General features: G+C 48.8%; 1 protein-coding gene across 3 annotated transcripts in view; it reads right to left on the bottom strand.

The window, feature by feature from the left end:
* Positions 1-9787: 9787 nt before the first annotated feature.
* DISP3 (dispatched RND transporter family member 3) overlaps positions 9788-26359 on the bottom strand; it is a 40538-nt gene continuing 23966 nt past the window's right edge. For 2 of the 3 annotated variants that reach the window (XM_063417389.1, XM_063417391.1), the window contains 12 exons: positions 26149-26310; positions 25599-25721; positions 24868-25004; positions 24188-24369; positions 23574-23704; positions 23311-23486; positions 21563-21689; positions 20597-20742; positions 20101-20260; positions 19576-19689; positions 18420-18586; positions 9788-15787 (listed from right to left, as the gene is read on the bottom strand). In XM_063417389.1, coding sequence (XP_063273459.1) covers positions 15425-15787; positions 18420-18586; positions 19576-19689; positions 20101-20260; positions 20597-20742; positions 21563-21689; positions 23311-23486; positions 23574-23704; positions 24188-24369; positions 24868-25004; positions 25599-25721; positions 26149-26310 — 1988 coding nt within the window. In that variant the 3' untranslated portion in view covers positions 9788-15424. The remainder of the gene's footprint in view (positions 15788-18419; positions 18587-19575; positions 19690-20100; positions 20261-20596; positions 20743-21562; positions 21690-23310; positions 23487-23573; positions 23705-24187; positions 24370-24867; positions 25005-25598; positions 25722-26148; positions 26311-26359) is intronic. The other variant, XM_063417390.1, reaches the window with a different exon arrangement.

Genomic DNA, 26359 nt, shown 5'->3' with positions numbered 1-26359 from the left:
TCCTGCAAGCCAATTGCCCTCAGAATAATCAGCAAAAGCAGCTGCCTTGGCCCTCAGCACCCTGTGAAGCTGTGGGCATTCCTCTTGTGGAACACAAGGACCAGAGCTACCAGAAGAGAAAGTAACTTGCATGAGCAGTGCCAGCCATAAAAGAGCTGAAGAGGATTTAACTACACAGCTCTTCACAAAGCAAAATCCCTGCAATAGGCTTGTAAAGCCAGGGAGAGGCACACAGCTGATCCCAGCACAGCTCCCCTGCACTCTGGGTAATGCCACTGCTGCTGCCCTGCAGTGTCTCAGAAAAGCTGTTCCAAGCTGAACCCCAGTCAGTGCACTGTAAAATAAAATAATAAAAACACCACATGGCTAAATTCCTGTACACCAGCTCCTGATGTTTCTGCTGAGAGACCAAATTTCTGCTGACTCTGTTCCAGCTCACAACATCTAGGAGGAATAGGAAAAGTAACACAAATGAAAAATGTGACACAACTTACTCCCTCCTAACCTCCCTCCCTCTCCCTTTGCTCCCTCTTCAGTCTCCTCCTCTCTCCCTGGCTATCCACATCCTCCTTCTTGGTTGTCTCTTTCCAGGTGTGTAGGTTTATCTGCACAGCCTCAGGGATTAAATACTTTGACAAAGAACATCTCTCCTTGAGATAAGAATGGAATGTTTGGGAAGGGATGATTTGGGTGGGGATAATTTGCAAAAGGAGTGTTTGGGAATGGAATGTTTCAGTGGGGAGGTGGGGGAAGGGATGATTTGGGTGGAGGATTTGGGAAAGAATTGTTTGTGTAGGGAGGCTTTGGGAAAGGAAGGTTTGGGAGGGGCTGATTTGGGCTGGTGTGGTTGGGTAGGGGTGGTTCGGGAAAAGAAGATCTGGGTGGGGATAATTTGGGAAAGGAGGGTTTGGGAAGGGGATGTTTGGGTAGGAATGATTTGGGTGAGGATGATTCAGGAAGGGAAGTTTTGGGTACAGAGGGTTTGGGAAGGGATGATTTGAGTGGGGATGATCAAGGTGGAGGATATCTGGGAAGGGATGGTTTGGGTAGACAGGATTTGGGAGAGTCTGCTTTGGGAAGGGATGCTTTGTGTGGGGATAATTTGGGAGAGGATGATCTGGGAAGAAACAATTTGGGTATGGAAGGTTTGGGAACAGAATGTTTGGGAATGTTTTGCCACAGTGTTCTATCCCTGTGACCCCGTTAGTCCCCTCAGTTTATATTTACCCCTTTGCACCACTTTTCCCCTGTCCTTATTGGACCCTGACCTCAAGACCCGCCCTGGTTGTCTCATTTATAACCCTCTGCCCTTGGCCCCCTCCTCACTCTCATCTCTGGATTTTATTCAAGGCTGTTGCTTCCCTGGACTCCTTGGCTATTCCTGCCTGGGTTTCTGCACAAACAGCTTCCAGACCTTCAGAGGAGGAGCCCATCCCTCCTCCCAGTCGTGGGCTGTGCTGGAGCAGCACTCCTGGGGCTCAGAGAGCTGGGCAGCCTCACCTTGCTGCAGTAGAAAAACCCTTGATCCTGCAGCAGAGAAATCCTTGATCCTGCAGCAGAACTGAGCTGCTCCAGCTCAGCCCCTCCCACAGGAGGTCATGCCCCAGGTACTGCAGCAGCAGAGCCAGGCCCACGTTCAGAAATCACCCCTCTGCTCTCTGTGGTTCTCATCCCTCTTTGCTCCTGCTTCTCCTGAAGCTGGATCAGACCCCAGCAGCAGCAGTGAGACAGGGCTGCACCTCCTGGGGACTCCTCCCCACCACAGCTCCTCCAGAGCTGCCAGCCCAGCGGGCTCTCCACACACTGAAGGGGAAAGGCACATTGCTTACATGAAAGCCTGGCTCAACCCTTGTGTTTAAAATGTTTGTGCTCACTTTTCCCCTTTAAGCAGTGTTACAGTAGGAGTTCCCCTGGTGATAAAGCAGATTATGTGCTCAAAGTCTGATTCCCACCAGGTCCCACTTGGCGAGGTATCAGACCTTGGACCAGCTGTGCAGCAACATTCACTGTAGCACCAGACATGTGCCAACCTTGGCAGTAAAACCAAAGCTCCTCACAGCATCCAAGTCCTGTTCTGGAGCTGGGCAACAGACAGCTTTCAGCTCCCAGAGCTGCCTCTGTGCTCTAAAAGGAGAAACTTCCCTGTCCTTACATGCTTCACCTCAGCACTACAATGAAGGGACAAAAGTATTTTGATTATAAAGAGCATTTGCAAAGCTCAAAGCACAGTTATTACTTGTAATTGCAGTGTCACAGTTCAGCATAAGGACATCCTCTTACGTAGGTCTGACCAGTGAAAGTGTTGTTTATGGAGATATCTCTTACCTTACCAAACAAGGACCTTTATAAAGCTGTTATTTGCGGAATTCTACATTAGCACATCATCTTCAAAAGCTTCCTCACAGCCTCCTGAGGCAAAGCAAAGCCCAGTCCAAGCAGTGGTTCAAGATCTACCATAAACAATCTTTCCAGATATTGTATTGCAGGTTTACATTCTGCACATTCAGCAGAAACTGTGCTTGCTGTGAAGGTTACAGTTATTAAAATACACACACTGGCTCTTTAGAGCCCCAGGAGCCACAACCTTGACAATTTACATGCCCCCATTCTCATCTCTGCTACACCCACACCTCGCTGTTGCTCCCCTAAATTTCAGTGAAAATCTTTCCAGGTTTGTCCTGGTGCAGTGAGGATCAGCCCCTGCTTGTGAAGAGGAATGGAATAGATGCAGGTTTTTTATTTATAAAGCCTCCCACTCTCTGCCTCCTGGCAAATCTTATATCCTGCCAAGTCGGTACACACTGAAACCAAACTTTAAATACAATAAACTATCATAAGAAAAAGAGGCTGAAAACTCACCCTCATAACATTTCCACAGATGAAGAGAGATGAGTATAGAAGGTCCAATTAGGAATAGAGAGAAGGGCTCAGCAACTGGCCTTTTAAAAGGCCAAATTTGCATGCAGAACATGGTACAGGCAGGATAGGGGTGGAGTGTCTGAGAGTGGGACTGTCACCACAAGAACTGGCAGGTTTTGGCTGGCCCACAAGTGTTAGAATTTAAATGTGAGGAGCTGGAATCCAGCTAGGATCATTCCAGCAGTGGAAGCCTGGACAATTCCCAAGGAAATGAGGGAGCTGCTTCACCACCAGTTTGCCCACGTGCAGGATGAGGCCACTGAAGATCAGGGCTCTGGGCCAAGTCTCCAGAGCAGCTCATTTCTGGCTGTCCCATCAATCTCAAGATAGATGAAGAGCAGACACCTCCTCATGGCACCTCCTAATGGTGACAAATGCCACACAAGTGTCTTGGTAAACAAAGCAGAGCCTGCCCAGCATCTCACCTCCCCTGCAGAATGAGCTGGATGCCTCTGTCCCCTGCCAGTCACATCCACTTTGAGGGTAATCCTTCAAACCAAGTGCATCCTTCCCCTTCACAAGGGCAGTGGGCGGCACAGGGGAGCCCTGATCTCAGCCAGGCCAGATGAGTCTCCAGAAAAAGCAATAACACTGTAATCACAAGGAATATTACTCCAGCAGCAGGTGAAACCCCACATTAAAAAAACAACAAACCTCTTGCAGATCACACTTGCCCAGAACCACATCAGGGGAATGTGAGTGCCCTTGAAAAGTCTGATCCACCTTACATTGCTCTGGAGGGCTATTCCTCACCCAAGATAAATAGCCCTCTGCTCAGCAGGGCATCAGAGTGTTTACAGATTAATTTTTTTTTCCCCAAAAAGAACATCTACTCCATAAAACAACAATTAGCTGCACTCTGAATTTATGAGTGTAATTTGCAATGCTGTTAAAGCACGGGCAGCTTTCATGCAGAGGTAATTGCATTGCTGTGAAGGAGCCTGAATAAGGCACACTGCTGGCTTTGGGGATTGCTGGAAAAATGAGAGGCTGTTATTCTTCATGGAGGAGAGCTGCCACCACCTTAACAGGGGAACAGGGTGTGTAATCAGCCCTTCTGAGTCAGGTGCTCCCAGGCCCATCCCCAAGGGGATCTGCTGCAGCTGATGGATGAAAATAACCTGCCAAATCCTTGTGAGCCAGGGAGTTTCCAATGCAGGGAGGAAAAAGTCACCCATACCAGTTTCCATGTACAGGGAAAAAAAAAATCAGTCTGGTTCCTCTACAGCCACACAGGATAACAGCAAGGGAGGGGTTTGGGTTGGTTTTTTTCTCCTTCAAAGTACCAAGCAAGGAGGCACATGGAACAGCAGCACATGGAGCTGCAGCCCTTTTCCCCAGCCCCAGCATTAATAAGAAAGATGTGTGCTAATGTCTCTACAAACAGTTGCATGAGTGAGGGTATCACCAAGCTAGGAGCAGAAGTGATGCTCTTGTGGTGAGGAGGAAGCTCTGACCTGCAGTAGTGCATTTTTACACACAAACAAATGTTTCTGTATAAGGGAAAGAGTTTCAGCTTACCCTGAAACATATAAGGAAGTTAAAGTAGAATTTTCTACAGCCTTCTCATTGTGATTAGTTCAGTGCCAGTACAGAAGCACTGATTGGGCTTTGGAAGTGCACCTCAAAGCCTGTTGCCAATCTCATTGGGCAAAGTGCCAAATAGCCCACCTAAGTCATTCAGTATTTAACAAAGAGCACAAAAGAACTTAGGAGCTTTTTTGGAATGCCTTAGCCAGTGTGAGAGCATCTTCTACACTGTGTTCGCCTTGTATTTCTTTGTTTTATAATGTTTATTATTTTTGTCATTATTAAAACCTTTCATTTTACAAAGCATGTCCAGAGAAGCCATTTCACTATTTATTAAACCATTTCTCCACAAGGCTGGACCCTCAGAAGGTATTGATATTTTTCAATACTGACCAGCCTCGTGGAGAGGCTCCTCAGCTCCAGCTGGCTGCAGTGGTGACTCCAGGTTTCCTCTGTCCAAACAGGGCTCAGCCTCTCTTGTACAAAATCCCTTTTTTCCCATCAAAGCACATGATGCAATCTTGCATGAGGCCAGCGTGTTATGAGCCCCACGAAGATGTATCAAGCTCTGAGGGTGTCCAGCACTTCTCAGAATGGCTTAGAATAATATCTGAGAGACAGCTGATCTGGTGTGCTTTGTAAAGCAAAGGTTTTAATAAATGTGAAAACAACAAACAATACAGAAACAAAACAAAAGCCGGGCACAGGGCAGAGAAACCTCTGGCTAAGACACCCCAAAAAGCCCTGAGCACCTCTGTGCTCTTTTCTAGGTGTACAATGATCAAGGAGGGATAATTTGGCTTGCTGCCCAATAGAAACTAGCTGCATTTCTGGGGAGCAGCTAGAAGGTCCAAGAGGTGCTGCTGTGGTGGCACTGAGCCAGTCAGGGTGTGTCACAGAAGATCCCAGTCCATTTTCCTTTTAAATTCAGAAGTAAACCAAAATTCTTTTCCATATATAGAATCATTTGCTTGGGTGTGGGAAATGCAATGCAACAATCACATGCTGAAAATGGGGCTGGGAAAGGAACAGGAGTAGCCAAGGGAAGCCTTCAGTCCAATGTTAGGAGACCCCAGGGAAGAGGAGAGGGCATGATCACCTGGCAGACAGGTCCCAAGAAATGCTTCTACTGCAGAAAAATGGGACATTTCAAAAGAGAATTAATGTGTACCAAAAGAAAGTTATGCTACAGGAAATATGCAAAGGCTGCAGTCCTTCCCAGGGCCTTTGCTACCCCCCTTTGCTACAGTGATGGGGACAGTCAGCACTATTTTTGCAGATCAATACTGCACTTGAATGTGATCACCACTCCAATTACTGCCACAATTACAGACACAAGAGTACTCCTACCCTTTTCCTGAAAAAACACCTTGCATAAGTTGCCCCTTGAAAAGGTACCTGAGGGAAATCATTAACCCACTAATTTGAAATCAATTTAAAGTCCATTTGCCTAATGACATGAGCACCGTAAATTATCTGTAAATTCTTAATTTATGAGAATATGACATCAGAATTTTTGTTTTATTAATTGGCTTTTCCAGATGCAAGTTATTTCTAACGCTTTATAATCCATGTCTCTTGGTGAGCAAACATTAAACCTGCTCAATAAGACAACTTTTTATGCCAAGAAAAAGAGGAAAATGAGTAAACTGACTCTTGTGAACACTTCAGTACAAGGGTTTATGCATTCATCCTAGCAATTAGAGAAGAAGTCACAGAGAGATGGAAAAAAGGTCCTCTGAGTGTCTGTTCACATTCTTGAACAAAATTGGTTCCAACCACATTTGCATTTTTCAGAAGCAAAATTCCTCTGAGTGCAGAAACCAGCATCAGCCCAGGTCACCTCTTCCATCATCCTCACCCCTCCTTGGCAAGGACTCAGCCAGGCACAGACTGAGCTAAGAACCCATCTCTAAGCAAATATTTGAGTGACAGACTCACTGGCCAAAGCATTTATAGGAAATGATTGTCAAAGTCTGTGTCCTGGGACCACTTTGTGCTTTCTTTGCTGATATGGAGCTATTAGAGACTAACTTTTCCTATCTATTACGAGTGCAGGAGTGCAGAGACTACTTCAGATTATTTCATGTAATATTATGTACACAGGTCCACAGAAGTTAAGTATTTCACCACCTAACTCCTGTTTCAGTCTCTCACTCCTGCTGGATCTGTACTTTTGATGTCTCATGCCATCCCACAGGTCCCAAATTTCCCTCCTACCCCAGACAGCTGCTTGGGAATTGCTCACACAACCACCCACAGAAGTCGAGTCCATATAATTGCTCTATCCATAGTAACCAGGCAACATGACTGAAATTTTCAAATATCAATATTTATCGACAAAAATACAAATCCAAAGAAATCAGGGTTTGACTGACCCAAAGAGCAAACCCACGGACCAGTGGGGAAAGCAAATTGAGGTAGATTAATATAATATTGTAGAGCACCATGGGGGAAGCCTTTCTGCTCACCCTAAGCTGCTTCCAAGCTTTCCCAAGCCCATGGTAGATCCTTCCAAGGCATTGGCCCAGAAATTTCCCTCAGAGGCTCAGGGACCTCCACGCTTGTACATATTTAGGAGAGTTTCAACATCACCTATCCATATTCAGAACCTGTCCCTACCCACTCTCAATTCATATGTTAATCAGCTTTTTGTTGGTCTGCAGGGCAGGGGTCCCTGGATGAAGTAGGAGAGTCTTCCTCAGGTGTCCCCTGGATGAACCTGGTTTCTGTGCAGGCCCTTTTGGTCTCTCACTGTCCTCTAAGGCTCCTGGGCATAGTCTAAACTACAAATCCAGTTTTTTTAGTTTTTGAGCACTGGTTTCTGCTTATCAGTCTAAAACAAATGGGCAAGGTCCCGTTTTTGTATGGTGAAGGACTATCTGTTTTTAACACGCTTGATAACACAGCAAATGATAATCTGTTTAAATTTATAAATTCCCTAGATCACACACCAGCCCTCACTGCTCTGCCCAAACAGAGGAGACTCTGCCTGCCATGGGGCTGTTCTGCATGTCCCACTTGTGCCCTGAATGCATTTATTCTGCTGTGAAATCACAGCACATGACACTCTGATCATGTCAAAGTCCCCATTTAAAAGAAAACACCCTTAGGGTGAATGAGAGCAGATGAGAAAACCCAGCAGTCCTTGCACTGTCTGCTCTAACAGCAGGAGGGGAAGGGTGCGTGGGTGAAGGTGAGGGAGGGATCAGTGAGTCACAGCATCCTCAGCCAGCCCACACTCCTCCATCTGCAGCTCTGAGGGAGCTGCACCAAGAACCTGTGGGTGCTGCAGCAGTGGTGCAGCTGTAGGTGACATTCCTGCACAGGTTTGAGCTTTGCTGCTGCAGCTGTACAGATGCAGAGGTGGCTGATCAGGCTCACTCACCTCCTCCCCATCAAACGTGTTCCCACCAATCTTGTGCTGGCTTTAAACAAGCATTTCGTGTGCTCCAGCTTTCTGCTCAGAGAGGCTGTGCTTACTGTCCCTCACACAAGTCACTTGAAGCAGCAGGATGACATGCCAGGCCCTCAGGAGGACCTTTTCCCCACAGAAATAATAATTTTCCTCCATGGCCTCCTGTAGTACCTTGTTCCCAATCCCCTCTTGCCCTGAATTTGAGCTCTAAGCTCCCACAATAACAGCCCTGCTTCAGGCTGCATCAAAACAGCTCAGTTTGGCCCACACTGTCCTATAATCACACATTACCCAGGACAAGACCTCTGTGTTCCCATGGAAGAAGAAGCTTTTGACCAGCAGCTCCTCCTCTTTCTTCCCCAAATTTTCTTTCCCAGCTAACACATCCTTCCCTGAGAGGAGGCAGCACAACCAACAGCCTGATGTGTTACAGATAAGACACCAGAGCACCTCGGTGTTGTCTCTTCCCAGGTACAATGCAAGGCCTTGCCCAGCTCCCTGGAAACATCTTTGGCTTTATGTTTATTTTTCAGCACGATCATCAAGCAAGACAGCAAACTGACTCATCACCATCCATCACGACCTCCACTGTTTAGTAATAAGATGTATTGGTCCCTTGCAGCAAAATAACATTCCAGCCACGGCTCTCATTTGTTATGATCTGCCTGACTAGGACAGCTGTTCATGTCAATGCTGTAAACACTCCATTTGGAGCACAGACAGCACGTTTGAACTGCCAATAAATGGGACAGCAGGCTGCAGTGCACACCAGGTTAGCAGCTGGTCACCAGCAGCCTTCCCCAGCCGGGTTCCTGGAGCAGCTCCCAGCCAGTGCTGCAGTCACTGATGCCCTTCAAACACAGCACAGGGAGCGTGGCTCTGCCTGCCAGGCTGTCCCAGCTCTGTCCCACGTGTGCCTCCACACCCAGTTCACCCTGCTGGGAGGTGCCACTGCACAGTTACCGTCCCAGAGTGTCCCCAAAATCCGATTGCCATGTGAGTAGATGGAGTTTGTTATCAGAGTCAGGTTTGTTAACTGAGTCAGTCACTCAGTTTTCTCAGCTCAGAGGAATGGGGTCAGAATAGCAGTGCTGGAGAAAAAAAATTACTTGTCTGCATGCACTGGGAGCAAGATGAATCTGATTTTCTTTAGTTAGTTTTATTAGAAATGGCCTCAGCAAAACAGACAGCAGAGAGAAAATCTGGGTGAGCACTGGAAAACTTCTCCAGTGGCACACAATGATAACCTGTGGAGGACAAAATTAATGCTTAGCTGGGTGTCTCTGGTCTGGTGCCCTCTGTGCTTTCCAGTGCTAAGCCATGCTCTTCTCTCAGGCAGCTGCACATTGCTGCCCTTCCCAGCACTGGGTGCAGTGTGGGCACATCCAAAGGAGGGGCTGAGAGGGTTTTCCTCCTGCCCCACTGCTGCTCTCTCTGCACCAGCTCAGGGGGCCCTGGGAGGTGCAGAACAACCCTTTGGTGCTGCAGCACAGGACAGAGAGACAAAACCTCCACCAGTTCATGCCAGACTTTGTGTGACGTGGGAAACTGCAGTGCTGCAGGAGCAGGCAGGTGAACCCCACCCTCACGGAGTCAGCAATCTTCACACACTGGAAGAAGCACAGTGTGAAACAGAGGGGTAAAAATTTTCCACAAACCACGGCTGGAGCTCTTGCTCAAGCCAGTCCTCTTGCAGACCTGTGTGGGTTCCTGCACTGCCTTTCCCAGATTGCCAGCTCCCCTGAGTGTGATAAGTTGGCTTCAAAAGTCCCAATTTCAGCAGCAGGAACAGAGAACCCTGTGCACGTTAGGAGCTGCTTCTGTGGCCTCATCCCCACTGCATTCCTTACACAACACAGGTCCTGCCAGTGCCACTCTGGCTGTCAGGATGTGGTGATGAGTGAGGGATCCAGACATGAGAATGTCAAAATCTTTTTATTTACAACAGTCTCCAAAAATCAAGGAACACTGAAAATAGTGAGGGTAGGAGACAACTTACAAAAGTGACACGCATACATCAGGAATTGTGCTACATCACTCTGAGAACTGACAGCCTAAGGTCCACACACAACGTGGTGGAACGGCAGTGCCCTCCCTCCCACTGTCCGTGGGGTGCTCATGCCCCTTCTCCCCTTGTATTTTAAACTATCCTCCCTCTCATTTGTTCTGCTTCTGCCTCCAAACCTTTCTGTTTATGTGCTTGTTGCTCCGGCCCTGGCCCTGGTCACTGCCCCCCACCTCCCTTCAGCAATTGCACAAAGGAGGAGCAGAGAAGAAAAAGCCAAACCCCTCTTTCCTCAGGATGGAAACAGGCATTGAAAGATGTCCAGCTCTGGGATCCTGGGTACTAACTCAGGGCAGAGGCCAGAGCAGTTAGCAAAAGCTTTTGAAATATCTGTAAACTATGGCTTACACGCTGTCTGGGGTGAGGAGTGATTTTGACACTGAATTTGTCCTGCCTGGCTGCAAATCAGTCTGCACAACTCCCTTGGTGGACAGTGTGGGAGGATACATATGTGTCATGGGGTTAAACAAAAAGCTTTTTATAACCTTCCAGAAGGGCAGGCTGCTCTGCTACAGAAATTCAGTGCAGGATACTGGTGAGGTTCCAGAGGACTGGAAGCTGGCCAGTGTGACACCCATTCACAAAAATGATGGGAAGGAGATCCTGTGTTGCCATGAAGTTTTTTCCTGTGTGTCGAGTGCTCATATTGAAAGAGAATATGCAGCTTCTCTCCTGCTTGTTAATGTAAACACTGGCCATGTTTTGCTAACTGTCTCTCCTTGTTTACATATTTCTAGCTGGGAGGAGAAAAGGTGATAGACCGTTAGCTTGACCAGTGGGATTAAAAGGTGGGGATTTCATCCTCCAGTCAATGAACATTATAAGATATGTATATAAGTGACTTTGTAAATAAACTTGGGGAGTTCCTGCTTCCTGCCCTGACCTGCTCGCAACCCAGAAATGTCTATAGAGTCCCTCATTTACTGTCAGGCTCTGCAGCAGCAGTCCTGGTAATTACAGGCAGTTAGCCTGGCCTCAGTACACGGTAAGGTAAATGAAGCTGTTTATATTGAGTGTTATCATGTGGTACTTAGAGGATGGCCAGGCTATCAGAGCCAGCCAGCGTGGGTTTAGGAGAGGGAGGTCATGTTAGACCATCCTGCTCTCCTTTAATGACCTGCTGGATGCAGGGATGGCTGTGGGTGTTGTCTATTTGGATTTGAGCAAGGCCTTGGACACTGTCTCCTGCTCCTGGGGAAGCTGGCAGCCCACGGCTGGGACAGGAGCACTCTGTGCTGGGTTAGGAGGTGGCTGCATGGCCGGGCCCAGAGAGTGGTGGGGAAGGTTCTGCACCCAGCTGGTGGCCAGGCCCAGGGGTGTTCCTCAGGTCAGTGGCCAAATCTGATGCCCCAGTTGCCCAGACCTCAAGAGGCACCACAACATAAAGAAACACAGAGTGAGGAGTCACGGATCTTTTCCTTCCTCTGATGTTGATCTCTGCACAGCCCATCAGCTCTGCTCCTCCCTACTCCAAAGGTGGTGTGGACAGGGCTGTTGTGAGCAGGGACTCTTTCTCCAAGTGTCCACAGCCATGGGGAGCCCTGGCTCCCTCAGTATCTCCACTGAAGGCAAGGAGCAGTCACACCAGCTCTGTGCATGAGTCTCAGAGCTTCAGCACCAAGGAAAAGTGTCCTTCTGCTACTGCCCTGGAAGGGAGAGGACTTCTGGACAGGACAAGACCCACTGTGTTTTGTAGGAGACTGCGTAGTTCCAGAATGACCCCTTCCTCAAACAGTAACCTAACTTTTCAGAGGTTAAGCCTCAAACCAGGATTTACTAGAAATAAAGGAGTGGGTAGTTAACAGGCACATTCCATTGCCATGTGCTAGCTGAAAATTCCTCCATGCTTTTTAATTGCACCAAGATCGTTTTGAAATGGAAAATCAGAGCATTTTCTTCCAAGTAAGATCTGACGTGTTCTGTTTAGAGACATCAAAACTGAAAGCTTTGTGTGAAGCTGTTTAACTCCCTGGCTTCCTCTGCCTAAAGAAATTCTCAAGATTTCTTCAGCCACTTTCAGTCCAGACTCTGTGAGCACCTTAGGCATGAACACCTACCTATGGAGAAGGCTGAACCTTGCTCAGCAAGACAACAGGGCCCAGGAGATGGCCTGTGAAACAGAGGAGTCATCAGAGAAAGAAGACAGGCAAAGATGTGGGAGGAATGATTTAAGGTGAACATCTGCTCCTGGAACAGCACCAGATAGGTGAGGCCTTGCTTTTTGATGCTGTGAGCATCTGCCTTGCAGCACCAATTCCCAGCAGGGCTGTCAGCTCCACCTCCACACTTGCTCAGATAAAGCCATTCCTTTTCTTACCTCTGTCATTTTATGAGTGTTCTGTAATCACAAGGATGGCACTGCCTACATGGACATGGATGTATTCATCTGCCACTCGTTTGCTGTCTCCACAGATGCCTGGGGAGATCAGAAGGTTTTCAGTGTTTTGCAGAGGGCTGGGCCCCACCTTTAATTCTCTGTCACTCCACTGTATGTGGAGAAATCATCAACCACCCTGACCACAGAGTTGTTCATGGAGCAAATGTCCAGCTAGATCTCAAGACAAATGTCAGACTGTGTTTAATCAGGATCTCAGGTTACAACATTCACTGAGTCCTTGCAGCATAAAACATCACCTACTCTCCTCTACTGGCTCTTCTGCCATCCTGCTACACCTGGTGTAAGATCCTCCTCCTCTCCTTGCCTCAGTTTCCTTCCCGGAGGGACACAATCTCCTCAGCATGCCTTTGTGAATAATTTGCATTTATCCTGGTCTCCTCTCTTCCTTCTGGATCGTTCTAGCCATTCCCAGTCTCACTTTGGGCAATGAAAGCCAAGGTGATGCCCTGCTCCTGCCAGTGCCAGCCAGTCCTTCTGCACTGAGGGAGCTTGGGCTGGCTGGAGAGGAGGAGGGAAAATTATAGCTTGCCCTTTTCCCTACCTGCTTCAGAAAACAGGATGGATCCTGTCAGGTGCCAAGAACTCTTGTTATTTTTGTCTGCAGATCAGACACTGCCAGATCAGACCCAAGGGACATAAAAGCTTTCCCTCTACTTCAAAATTAATCTTTGCCTCCCCACAGCGTCTGAATCAATGTTCCCAGCATGGCACCCAGAATCACACTGCAGCTGGGGGGCTTCTGTAGCCTCTTTTTAGTGGGCACAAACATAGGATACCAGGGGCTCACATAGGCTTTCAACTTTGCAGGATTCAAAGCACATCTGTGCCTTTTCTTAAAGGCCTTTAAAGGTTTCTCCATACCTATAGAAGGAAGAACTTCCTCTAACGGTGGCCTCAGCACCTTTTTCTCTTATTTGCTGACCTGGAAATATCCATCAGCTTTCATCACCCAGAAGAGCTTTGAAGAGTTTGCTAAGTTCAGGTGAAGCCACCAGCCTTGGCCACAGCACTCGGGATACTTTGCTGTCCCCTGCAGCACCTGCACAGCCCCACAGGTCCCACGGGGCTGCATTTCACAAACACTCCTGCCCTCTGCAGTCACTGACACTTAGCAGTGCCCAGGGCACCACCAGGAGTTAAACCTGGAGCACAGACACGGGGAACAGCAGGGCTTACACACCAAGGATGGGGCTGAACTGTGCACAGCAGCCATCAAAGCAGCACTGCTTAAGGACAGTCAAAAATCCTCTCCAGAACCATTTATTCATGGGCACAGGGTTCATTATGAAGGAGCTGGTGCAGATTAGAGGTAGGTGCCAAGAAACATTTAACACTTTGCAGGAAGGGGTAACTCAGCTGCACCACGGGGTAGCAAGGAGAAATCAGGCTGCTCATGTCCTGCCCTATTCACGGCTCACTGCCCTCACTGCCTGCAGCAGGATTGCTCTGGAGTCCACCTGGAAACAACAGAAACTCCTTCTCCACCTTGGGGACACCACGGGGAACCTACTTTAGAAAGAAACAAGTATTTGATCCAGTTTCACAGGGGTGACACGATGTGAAGGTGTAAGACTGGCAGGGATTAGAGCAGGGATGCACTGAGCCAAGCAGAAGCAGCTCAGTCTCTCAGCAGTGCAGGCCCCACAAATTGGCTGGAAATGGGGTTGGACTTCCTGGAATTTTCATCTTAAAAAGAGGCATGGATCCAGACAGAGAACACAAAGCCACCAGGACATGGAATATGCAAAGAAATTGAGTCAGGCTGCTTCCTGGCCACATTACTCTATTGGCACCCTTGTAAATACTGGCTAATGCATCTCCCAGTGGGCCTGACCCTCCCCTTCTGCCAAGGATCAGATGTGCTGTATATTAATGCACACTTAGCTATTCCAATTTTAAAAATATGATAGAATCAGCGATGCTTAAAATGTACTTGTTAATGGCACCAGTTTGCAATTTCATTTTACTTTAATAAAAACCATCTGCTCAGGGCAGACAGCAGCTGCAGCTCCGCACAGGAGGGTGTCTCTGAACTGCCACAGAGGATGCTGTGCATGCCATCATTTATGGGCTCTACCTGGCCCCAGGGGTTACCTTGCCCTCAGGCTAAGAGCTGACAGCTATGACCCAAGAGCTCTGGAGGGACCTCAGGGCTCTTTTCTCTCCACCAGGAAGAGCAGAGGCAGTGACTGGTGAGGTGACCAGGGGGGACTGGGCATTGAAACTGCCTTGACCTCACTACTGAGCTGAGGGAGAGGAGGGCAGGCTGCTGAAGGCACCATCTGCTTCCTGCTGGCTGTCCACAGACACACGAGATCCCAGTACAAGGTGCACTGTCCCTCCAGAAAGAAGGGTAATGCCATGTGTCCCAACAGCCTCCCTGAATCACGAAAGCAGGTCCACTGCAGGTGGTGCCACACAGCAAACAGCTCTGGTTTGGACCCCAAAGTGACCCCCATGAGAGCTCCTGGGCAGCAGGTTCACTGCTGGTCTGGGCACAGGGCCTGGCAAAGGGGTCCAGACAATCCTGTTCTCCAGGCCTGTCCAACACTGCTGCTCTGGAAGGCTCCAGCAACGAGGCACAGACTGGAGTGTGGAGTAGGACACACAGTGTGGGAGTAGGACATCACCTCAAGAGTCATTGTTGCAATGCTGAGCCTGGACAAGTGGAGGGGAAGGATGGAGAGAAGGGTTTTTGAAAGGATCACACAACCTTCCCAAATTCTCCTGTTTTAGCTTTGTGGGTCCAGAAAGCCCTGTTTGTTAAAAATAAATTAAAAGAACAAGGGAAGAAACAAAGAAAGCAGAAAGAAAACTGAGAGAAGGAAACCTCCTCCTCTCCTATTCACGGGCTGAGGTATTCCCTGGGCAGCCCTCACTGTCCATCACCCATCCATCACTACCCAAAATAAATACAAGTTTAGAGCAAAACCCATTAGAAAATAAAGTGCATCTGGAGTTGCAAAACTTCATGAAAAAAGGGAACTTTTTTTTCCCTCTCTTTTTTTTTTTTTCCTTACAAAAAATATCCTTTAAAATCAAAGAAAAAAAAGAGAAAGGGAGCAAGAAGGAGAGAGCCCTCTCGGCCTGGGCTCTACAGGGTTGTCCCGTTGGAGAGGGGGATTTTAAATCCACTCTTGAGCAGGCCCAGGCAGACGCAGAGCCCCAGCAGGGCGGCCAGGAGCACTCCCAGCACGGCCTTGAGGCAGGAAGTCCTGCTGCGGGTGAAGGTGCCTGGGGCCATGGTGCTGAGCAGGGCCGTGCTCACGGTCAGCGTGTACAGGATGGACACAGCCGTGTTGAGGGCCACGATCTTGCCGAACTTGGCAAAGGGCGCGATGATGCAGAAGAAGAGCGGCACGGTGGCGATGACGGTGGTGACGGCGCTGGAGACGATGGCCACCCCCACGCGCCGCACCGCTTCCAGCGTCCTCCACTGGCGGCACGCCGTGGGGTCCTGCGGGAGGGGACAGCGGGGTCAGGGTGAGGGTGGCCCTGGGGTGACCTCACGTGTGGGTGTTGCAGCCACAGTGCGGCTCAGTTGTCTAAGATAAAGAAATGCCCAGTCATGGTGACTGGGCCAAGTAACCCCTCTCCTGCCCTCGGGCCCTCTCTTATCTCCCTGTAAGACAATCTGTCACTTTTACCCCGACTCATATCATCGGGCCATTTCTCAAAACCTTGATACCCCATATTGTTGTAGCCATGAGGCCTGAGAGGTTTCTCTGGCGGTCAGTCGCCTAAAGACAAGAAATGCCTGGTCATGGTGACTGGGCCAAGTAACCCCTCTCCTGCCCTTGGACCCTCTCCCATCTCCCTGTAAGACAAGAGGTCACTTTTACCCTGACTCACACCATTGGACCATTTCTCAAAACCTTGATACCCTGTATAAACCCCACTTCTGCCCAGCTCAGCAGAAGAGCTGTCCCTGAAACCCTTCACAGAGGATGCCAACAAAGACTCATCTGTGGAACCTCATCCAGCGCTTCTCCTCTCTCTCCCTGCATCTGCCGAGGCACTGAGCAAGGTCATGAGCTGAAATCACTGAGAGCTGAACCTGCAAAGAGCTGAAATCACTGAGAGCTGAGCTTGCTAAGCATTGCCTGTGCCTAGGAGCTTTGCCCGAGGTACCTGGACAGGAGGTTCTTAGGGGTGCCCTCTATCTAGGAATACCCAAGGCAGCCGGGATCGGACTGATATCGAAGCCCCAGGCAGGATAAATGTGGGTACTGACAATGGTCTGAACTTCCTCTGAGAAAGTGGCCTGGGAAAAAATAAAGGAGGAACCAAAACAATCCTTGGGGAATGAAAACCATCAGCAGGTGGTGTTTTTCCAAGGTGTTTACAGGCAAAGGATGTTTACGAAGGGGTATAAGCTCTGAATGACCAATCATACTCATTGCACTGAAGTACTGTATAAAAGGAGAATTTAGAAGAATAAAGACTGCTCTCATCTTTGCCTCACACCAAGAGTCTTGTCATTATTCCATGCCGTCTGTAAACCACCATGACAGTTATGATGTTTGTACCCCCAGCCATCTGTTGGGTTTGTGCTGGATATTGCATTCTGTGCCTTTAGGATTGGCTCTGCGAGCAGAGGGGGTGAGAAAGGTGCAGTTTGTTCTCAGAGACTGCACTCCCTCCTCCACAGGCTGCAACCCGTACAGATGGTGGGATGGAGAGATTTTGTTTTTCTTTTTCGTTAGTTAGTTTAACTAGGTGAGGCAGAAAAGCTTCCCTGGACTGTTTTTCTTTGCTTTTTCTGGAACTGTTGGAACCTGCTCTGGACTGGGGACCCGGGGGAGCTCTGGGGGCTTCATCTGGGACCCACCAGGGCCAACCCTGCGCAGCTTTTCCCAGCGCTGGAGGGACTGAGAGCAGAGCGAGCACCTACAGGAGAGACCCTTTCTGGATTTGTCATCTGGTATTGTTCAATTTATTGTGCTGGGGAGTGCTCTGCCTGTCCAATAAACAGGTTTCTTTCCACTTCTCTCAGAGTAAGTCTTTCCCAAACTGGTCAGGGGAGGGGCCACATGGGTTTGCTTTCTGGGCCCCTTTGGGGGTTTTCTCCCAGATTTGCCCTAAACCAGAGCAAACAGGCACATGGGGCTACACTGATATTTTAGGCTTTTAGAAGGTGCTTGTGGGCCCGATTTTCTGAAGCCTGAGGGTTGCTGGCTTTCTCAAGAGAAACTTTCCAGCAGCTTTCTCCTTTCCCAGGCAGCTTTGTGTAAATAACTTTTCTTCCCATAACATTTCTAAGTGAACAATATTCCTTTCCCATAACAACCTCTCTCCCAGGTGTTGTTTGTGTTACTTGACCAATGGAGAGAGGTGTCCATCCTGTGGACCAATAATGTGCCTTTTAGCACAGCATGTTATAAAAAGGCTGAATGAGTTGTAAATAAAGCCTTCTGATTCTCTTCTGCCTGCTGACAGGAGTAAAACATTTTTATTTTGTGTCCAATAGCGACAGTGGCTTAGCTGATACAATCCCAGTCCAGGACCAAGAAACTCAGTGTGCTCAGACAATCCTGAGCACACTGAGCAAAGAGCCACAGGGTTAAAACCCAGCAGAGGCAAAGGCTGCTGGATTTTGTGCCTCGTTTGCACCACATCAGACTGATTGCTGGGCCTACACCACACAGGCACTGCCTCCAGACACTGTACCTGGCACCAGAGATCCCAGGTTTTTGTGGTCTCCATCTTCCCAATGAGACAAAAGAAAAGGCCAGAGGTGAACTGGTGGTCCAGCAATTTTCAGAGGTTACAGAATTAGTGTAGAGCTGTTCCAGCACAGACTGTCTTCACTTGGACGTGAAAATGGGTTGCTTTGGACACAGCTGTGATCAGCAATAAAGGAACAACCACGTGGGCTGGAAATCCTCATCTGAGTTTACTGTACTCAGGTCCACAAGCTCACGGTCTGGATCTGCCAGCTGGACAAGCAGCAAACACCACAGCCCAGGGATGCTCTGAGGGTGCCAGGACACATCCCCCCTTGCCTGTGACGTGTCCTGCATCCCAGCTGAATGGCCTGGAGGGCACAAGAGCAAAGAATGCAAGGCTGTAGGAAGAACAGAGCTCACCTCTGCCTGGTGGAGGGGCAGGTTCTCCCCTGCCAGCAGGTAGCCCTCCACCAAGTGCACGCAGTAATCAACAGAGGAGCCAACGAGGATGGAGAGGGAAATGGCTTCCACAGCTCCCATTTCCCAGCCAGACCAGTACATGATGGTCACCACAAGGCAGACGACCCCTGTGTGAGGAAGGTGTTGTCAGGCAAAGGTGAAGGACTCTGGGACTGCTGCACAAGCCTCCTGATACAGTCCCTGGGGAGTTTGGGATCATACCCACGGCTCTGTGTGCCACCCAGCCTGAGTCTGGTACCCACCCCCCCAGCCACAGAGACAAACACTTCCCTCCCCTTCCCTTAGCACAGGAACCATTTTGTGAGGTGACCAGACCAGCTGGGCCTAGTGGAACTCCTGGTTAAATATCAGGCAAACTAACAGACTGCTGCCAATCTAGACTAACTCTTGCTGAATGAATCCAAGCCCAGACAAGTGTCCATGTGTGCACACAAGCACCACAGGGAAGTGAGCCTGTTGTTTTGCTTGCTGGAGTTACACAGAGGCTGAGCACACTTCCTTCAAGGCAAAGAGTACTGTTAGTTTGTGAGTCATATGTGGGAGACTAAGTGGTTTCAAAATGATAGATTTGATTTTTAAACTGAGAAGTTTAGCAACACACTTAGACCACAGTATTATCAAATCACCAGCCAGGGAGAGGAAACCACAATTTTGCTTCAAATACTACAAGACTGCTAAAATACTTAGCTTTTAACATCTCCCACTGCTCAGAAAACAGCAGCCATGGTGCAGGTTCTTGGAAAGAAGTACAATTGTTATTCAGAGCTTGTGGGACTTAATCACATGATTACACATAACAGGTAGGGATGGCATTTGTGTAGCTAAAACCCTTATTTAAACAAATAGAAGGGATTGTTAGAGGGAACACACTGGGAATTAGACACACAAATCTACTTTCCCAGTGAAGTTCCTGTGCATTTGTTGAGAGTTTCTTCTGTTCACTTGGCCAGTCTGTTCTCCAGGGCTCCCAGAAAAGCCAAAAGAGTTTACACAGAATATGAGCAATTCAGTTCAAATCCCCAGAGAACCAGCAGTGCCACAATCCACCAATTTCAAGCAAAGTGAAAGCCTGACACACTGGAATTGGTGTTGTTACCTAAGATGCTGAGCAGCACTGGCAGCAGGAGGAGGATGTGTGTGGTGAACACTGCCACAGCAGCCACACAGATGACCAGCGAGAGCACAAGACCATACAGGGCACTCTGCACTCCTGGAAGGAAACAGCCAGCTGATATGAATCCTGGAAGGAAACAGCCAGCTGATATGAATCCTGGAAGGTGACAGCTGAGATGAGAAAGGCACCATGTTCCTGCTGGCAACAAGGCAGGCAGGGACTCACACTGGGGAAGACAGGAAGGGGAGGATGAAAGTGGAAAGAAGGTGATCCATTTCTTGAATCTCACATCAGCAGGGCTGAGTCCCTTCCCTTACCTATTTCCTTGGGCTTTGCCTAATTTTGACAGTACACATTGCTCAGGGCAGGAACAGGCTTTAGGAGTTTGCACAGCAATGGCAAGGGATTGCAGGTATAACCCATGTCCACCATATGGGACAGAGCATGCTGTGGAGATGGATCAGAGAGCAAGGGTTCCCCAGGGAGAGAAACAGGGCAGTCACTTGCCTATAATCTCCATGAAAATCTGCTTCCAGTGCTCACAGGTCTGGAAACCACGCCGCAGAGCAGAGCCCTCTGGGAAGAGCTGGAGCTGCTGCTGCAGGAATGTCTCCCATTTCAGGTAGTCAGCATATGTCTGGAAGGACGATTTCCCCTTGTAGGTTGTCTGTAACAAGAGAAACACATCACTCATGTCCTGTTCTTTGGGCAAGGTGTGCATGGCAAGGAAAAGGGCAGAACAACCCAGCCTGAGTGGCAGCACCAGGCAGAACTGGCAGTGGCATTTGGGCAAAACTGCCACCAGCTTTTTGCCTGAGCTAACTGTGGTGTAAGCAGCCACTTCTACCCACTTGTGAGTGCAGGCATCTGTCTGCAGCAAACACTAAATTATGGCTGCAAATGGAAGGGGCCAGTGCAGAAAAAGCAGAGCAAAACCCCCAGAAGTACCAAGATGAAACTGTCACCAGAATGGCAGTGCCACCAGGGGATGCCCTGTGCTCACCGATTCAAAGGCCATGGAAATCCACTGCACCTTGCCATCCTTCACCCCCACTGCCCCGTGAGAGAGCTGTCCAGGCAGCAGGTTTGGCTCAGGGATGTTCTTACATTCAGGGTGCAGCATCTGCAGAAAGGAGGAGATGCTGTAACCTGGAGAGAAAGAAAGAGCAAGAGATGGAGGGCAGAAGAGGGAAAGGAAGCACATTGGAGCAAGGGGATGAAAAAAACCCCAACCAACAACCCAAAATGAGAGCCCCAAGAGAGTCTCAGGACCCATTTGTCTGCAGCTGCTTCCCCTTGTCACTCTGGTTTGCCAAAGCCCTTGAGGTCTCGGCATCACAGCTCTCAGCTGCTGCAGCTTGAAAGGACACTGTCACCAGCATGGCACAGGACAGTGCCACTGCTGTTTGTCCCCAGCTGTCAGGAAGCAGCACAAAGAGCAGGTGCTGAGGGCTGTCTGCCTGGCCTGGCAGGGCTTTGCTCCAGGCATGGAACTGACTTTTAGCCTGAAGATAATATTCACTTCCTAGGCTCAGCTCCACAACCTTGTGACCTCTGAAGTTGGGAGAGGTGGTCACTGGTCAGGTATCCAAAGCCACAGACTTGAGTAGCCTCACTTCAACTAATCAGGTAGGAGCCCATTGCTATTCAGGACCTACTAAGATGATATTTACTGAATCAAAAGATTGTATCTCAAGCAATACCCATGACTGGAAAGAACAAATGCAATTCTGCTCTTATCTTTCTGAATTAAATCCCAAAGAATATACCCAGTGTCTTTGGCATTAAAGACACCATCTTTCTTTCTTTCTGTCCCAAAAAAGCACAGCCAAGGACACGTTCTAGAAGGGTCAAGCTGCCTTGGGAAGAAAAGGAGACAGCAAGAAGCAGTCACCCTTTGTGGTTTGCTGTTGAGGACCCCAGCTCAAGCAAGCACAGGTAGGGCTGCAGGGGAGTTAGTCTAACCTACCCGAGGGCAGGCACTGAGCCCCTCCGGGCTTCACCAGCTCAGAGTTGCTGGCAATGGCTTTGCAGAGGCGGCACAGGTTGCCAATCTCTTTGAAGAGGTCAAAGCTGTCATCGTAGATAACACTGCCCTTTCACAAGGAGACACAATGCAAGAGCACCACACGTGAGACACACACACAGCAATGGGCACTCCAGCTTCCTGCCTGCTCCACTGCCTGCATTGCTCACTGCCCCTTCCGAGGAAACAGGCACAGGCTGATTCTGCACAGTGCCCCCAAATCACAGAGCAGGAAGAACAGCAGAAAGCTGAAGAGCATCAGCCAAGCTAAGCATAATTTTTCTAGAGAAAGACTGTCAAGGTATCATATCTCAGAGATGAGTTGTTTCTAGAAAAGTCACATTTAGTAACCTTTCCCTAAAGTAATTGATTTTTATTTTTGTTAATACTTTGTAACAAGATATATATCATAGAAAAATGTCAGTTCCCTTAGTCTCAAATTTGTAGTGAGATTTTGTACTGTGCTCAAGTTGGCTTTGTTCTAAAATCCTCAAGAAAGCCAGGTTCAGACTCAAAATTAGAAGGCTATATATTGCACTCAGAGGGATTTTCTGAAAACCCTGAAGTGGTTAGTCTATATACCTGCTACAACATCCAGAGAATGCCTCGAGCTCCTTTGTTCTTTCACTTATCTACTTAATGATCGAGGAGGGCTTAACTGGCAAACTGCCAATAGCAACAGGGACAGTTTTTGAAGAGCATCTCGAAAGTCCAACAGGTGCTTCTGTCTTGGCATGAGCCAATTGTCATGAGAGAAGCAAGGAAAATTCTAGCTAAAGTTCCTAATATGTCTAGAGGTAAATTGAAACATTTCCTTACACAGAACTCCCCATTTGGATGTGGGAAGTGCTTTCCTACAGCATTTTTTTCAGTAAGGACTTCCTGATCTCCATTATTCTGTCAATTTGCCAAAACAGAACCGCACTGGCTCATCAGAACCTCTGCCCTTCCACCTCTCCGGACTGCTGGACCACCCTGGGCAGTGAATAATTAACTAAACACCATCCAGAGAGGCTGTCCCTGGCCAGCCAGCCCCCAGCCCCCGTGTACTGTGAAAAAGGCATATTGTGTGTGTGGCTCCACGCAGATATTTACTATATGTAATATGCTAGGTAGAAAAGTTATGCTGTATTAACATTTGAATAATATAGTAAATGTAGTTTTTAACATTAAGTCTTAGTAATCAAAAATTGACGCTATGTGTGTGAGATATTCTTTTTTAGCTCAAGAAAGAGAGAAGGGGTTCTTCAAAGATAACAGTTTGCAGGAACTCCTAATTCTTCTAGTAAAGAAGAATTTATAGCTCCCCCTTATCAACAGAAACAACGCTTTCAAAGACTAACCTAGACTTTCAGGCGTCAGAAGGAAAAGACAAGCAACAGCTGGAATCTCTTTTAAAAGATTTTTAAAATACGTTTATTTAAAATATCTGTTTTAAATATGTGTATTCATGAAGAAGATCCTCAAAAAGAGGGATTTCTCTCTCTTCTGGGTCCTTCTCCTAGCTGACTTTTGTCTAGGGAGAGGGGCCCAGCCCGGGCTGTATCTCTTTGTTTAATTGTCTCATAAATTGTCCTACTCTAAATTGTTTAACTTGTTGTATGTGTATTACTAATTTTTTTATAACCATTTTTATCTTCATTAAATTTCCAGAAATCACAAAGCGAGCGATTGGCATTTATAACATGTACCATGTCTCCAATGACGTGGTTGTCGGCGCGGCGGGTGCGGTTGACGCCTCGGATGCCGAACACCACGAACACCATGGCCCCCGTGTCCACCAGCGGCCGCGCCGCCGGCTTCCCGCAGCCCGCGTTCACGCAGGGGTTAAACCCCGACGTGGGCGACAGCCTCGCCCTGGGTGCTGCTGCCAAACACAGGGAAAGGTTGGTTATATCAGAGGGTGAAAAAAGGGTCTGGTTCTCCGGGTTTGGACAGGGTCTCGTCAGCTCACCTTTCTCACTGGGGACGTACAGGATGCCTTTGGTGGGTCCGTCTGGGCTGGAGCTGAGCAGGCAGCCCGGGGGTGCCACGCACACTCGGCCGTGGTAAGGGGGTTTGTGTGACTGGGCAAAGTACAGTTTCCTGTGCAGCAAAGAAAGGTTGTTATGGGGGAACGTATAAAGTTTGTTATGGGGGAACATATAAAGTTTGTTATGGGGGAACAGAGGTAGGAAAGATGAAGGGTCCAAAGTGTTACATGGAGACAGATATTCTCAGGGACAGAAGCAAAGGGAAAGGTGAATATCTGCAGACCTGTATCTCTGGTCATTGGGATTCTGTGCTGCCCATTCAGCCCAAGAGTTCAGGTGGGTAAGGGCAAGAACCAGATCAGCAACATCTTTCTGCCACCCAAAGAAGCCCCCAGTCACAGTCTCTCAAACCTTCTGCCTGTTAATGATGCTATGGGTCTGCAAAGTGACTGCAGAGATGGGACAAAGCAAATTCTAGAGCCATGGATGTCACTGACTGAGGGCAGGACTGGCACTGGCCATTAGGCATCTCCTATCATCCTCCCAGCTGTGCTGGTTCTGCTGCCCTGTCCTCAGGGGGGTTCTGGGAGGTTACCGTGTTCGCTGCTGCTCCTTGGAGGCCACGTAGAAACTGAAATCGAACTTCCAGCCCTTCTTGGTGTCACAGGACAAGGTGGTCATCATCCACTTCCTGGGGCTCATCTGCTTAAGCAGCCCTACTGTGGACACACAAGCTGTCAGCTTCCTGGTGAAGTTACCGAAAGGCACTCTATACACCTAAGCAATGGATTAATGAAAACAGACACTTAACTCCACAGGGTTGCAGTCTGTTGCACATCAGCATCACACTCTCCCCTCCTCCCTGAGCACCTGAGCACTGGCACAGCCACACAGAACAAGCACTGCAGGGACAGCCCCTGCCAGCCCCTTCCCAGGGATGGCCAGTGTGTGATGGCCCCTTGACCCCCATCCCCAGTGGCCTAGGCTGAATGGTGGCTGCTCTGCCCAGGGTGAGGGACATCTGCCCCAGTGTCACCCGCAGTTTGGCTCCCATCACTGACAGCCACCCCACAACAGCAACAGGTGAGGTCTTGTGGCACCCCAAGGTATCACCTTGGATACAATGCATTCTGTGTTAGCTACTCTACTGCAGTGCCCTGAAAATGTCACCCAAAGCTACACAGGACCCCATGCAGAGACAGGAGGAGGCTCTGGTGCTCACCTGCTGAGTGCTGCCCTCTTGCTAGAGGGGTCCAACATCCTGGACTGACTTACCTGGAATGAGGGCACCTCCCCGTCTCCCGGTGACACCGTCTGCCAGGGCGCAGGGACACTGGCATTGAGTGAGAATCTGTAGATGGCTGGTCTCCCCTTGCTCCTGGACTTGGAGATGTACACAGTCCCCTGGAGCTCTGAAGAAAACAGAAGGCGTGAGGTTTGCTGGTACTTCTCAATCAGCAAATCCCACAGGCATAGGCAGAGCAAAGGAGGGTTCTTATGGTCTGCTGTCTGCTCTGGGACACCAGGTACAGCCTCTGCCTTCTGGCAGCACAGCACACCTTTCAAAGGCTGTCACAAATACATCCTGAGCTGCAGTAATTCCTGATGGCTTATTGACTCATGTCATCTTGGGACCTGGCCCAATAAGTGTTTTATCCTCAAAATCCCCTGAAAACTGAATTTACTGTCCTTGTGACCTGCCAGCAAGGTTGTGAACAGGACTGGGATGTGAAAGCTGGGAGTTCCTAGTCCTGTACAGATCAGAGGGATATGACACTAGGCAATACTGTCACCTGGGTTATAGGACCATGTCCTAGAGAGCAGTAGGTATTCAGGGAAAGGGGGATTCTAAAGATGGCCCATACATCCAGCACCAACCTGGATCTCAGTGGGGCAGGCTCTGAGCAGAATTATTCCGCAACCTCTATTCAGAGAGATGTGGTTTAGTTTGCACCCCAGTGGATCCTTGGGCCCTGGCCACAAATATGCCAGAGTGCCCCACTCACCTTGCTGCCCTGTATCACTCATGCTGCCTTTGCTTCCCCAGGGTGACCCAGAGCCCCTCTTCTTTTTTTCCAAGGAAGTTCGGATGTTGTTCTGCAAACTGTGGGGCTTTTCCTGAAACAAACCTGTCCCACAAGGTTAGTCAGGGAGGAAAGAGTGAATGGCAGGAGAAAAGATGTACCAGGCATGTGCATACCACAGACTCTGCTGCTGAATGCCAAACCCTGAGCAACAACACAGTGCCCCAGACCCTCAGTGCCACACACCTCAGCTGGGCACTGACACGAGACCAGCACTTATGAGTAAAATCAGTTCTCATGGTCTGTGAAGAGACTGCTCCAGAAGAAATACTCAGGCAGGAAGTACTTTTTTTAAATACTCCACTCAGACAACTCAACCATCCCATTCCCAACATGTGCCTCCTTTCCATGGGATCCATCCCATGTGAAATGAGATATTTGAACATTGTAAGTGTCTGCCTCACACTTCAGCTCCTCCAGTCCAGGGCTTAGGCCAGGCTGGGCTGCACCCACCATGGACCAGTGTTCTCACCTGAGCAGGTAATGCAGGAGATACCTTCAGCACTCAGGTTGTATTTCAGGTCCAGCAGCACCTGGATGTTTGTGTCTGGCCGGAACAAGACTGGAGCACGGCTAGCTGGGTGGAGGCGGCTGGCAAAGAATATGGACAGGAGCAAAACAAGGAGAAAGAGCCCTGCAAGGAGAAACCTGGGTAAGTGTGGGACCCTACAAGCACTTCAGAC

The sequence above is a fragment of the Prinia subflava genome, chromosome 21 (genome assembly GCF_021018805.1).
Source record: "Prinia subflava isolate CZ2003 ecotype Zambia chromosome 21, Cam_Psub_1.2, whole genome shotgun sequence".
Classification (NCBI taxonomy): Eukaryota; Metazoa; Chordata; class Aves; order Passeriformes; family Cisticolidae; genus Prinia; species Prinia subflava.
The sequence above is the reverse complement of the archived record's forward strand: the minus strand, read 5'-3'. Positions and strand labels throughout refer to the sequence as shown.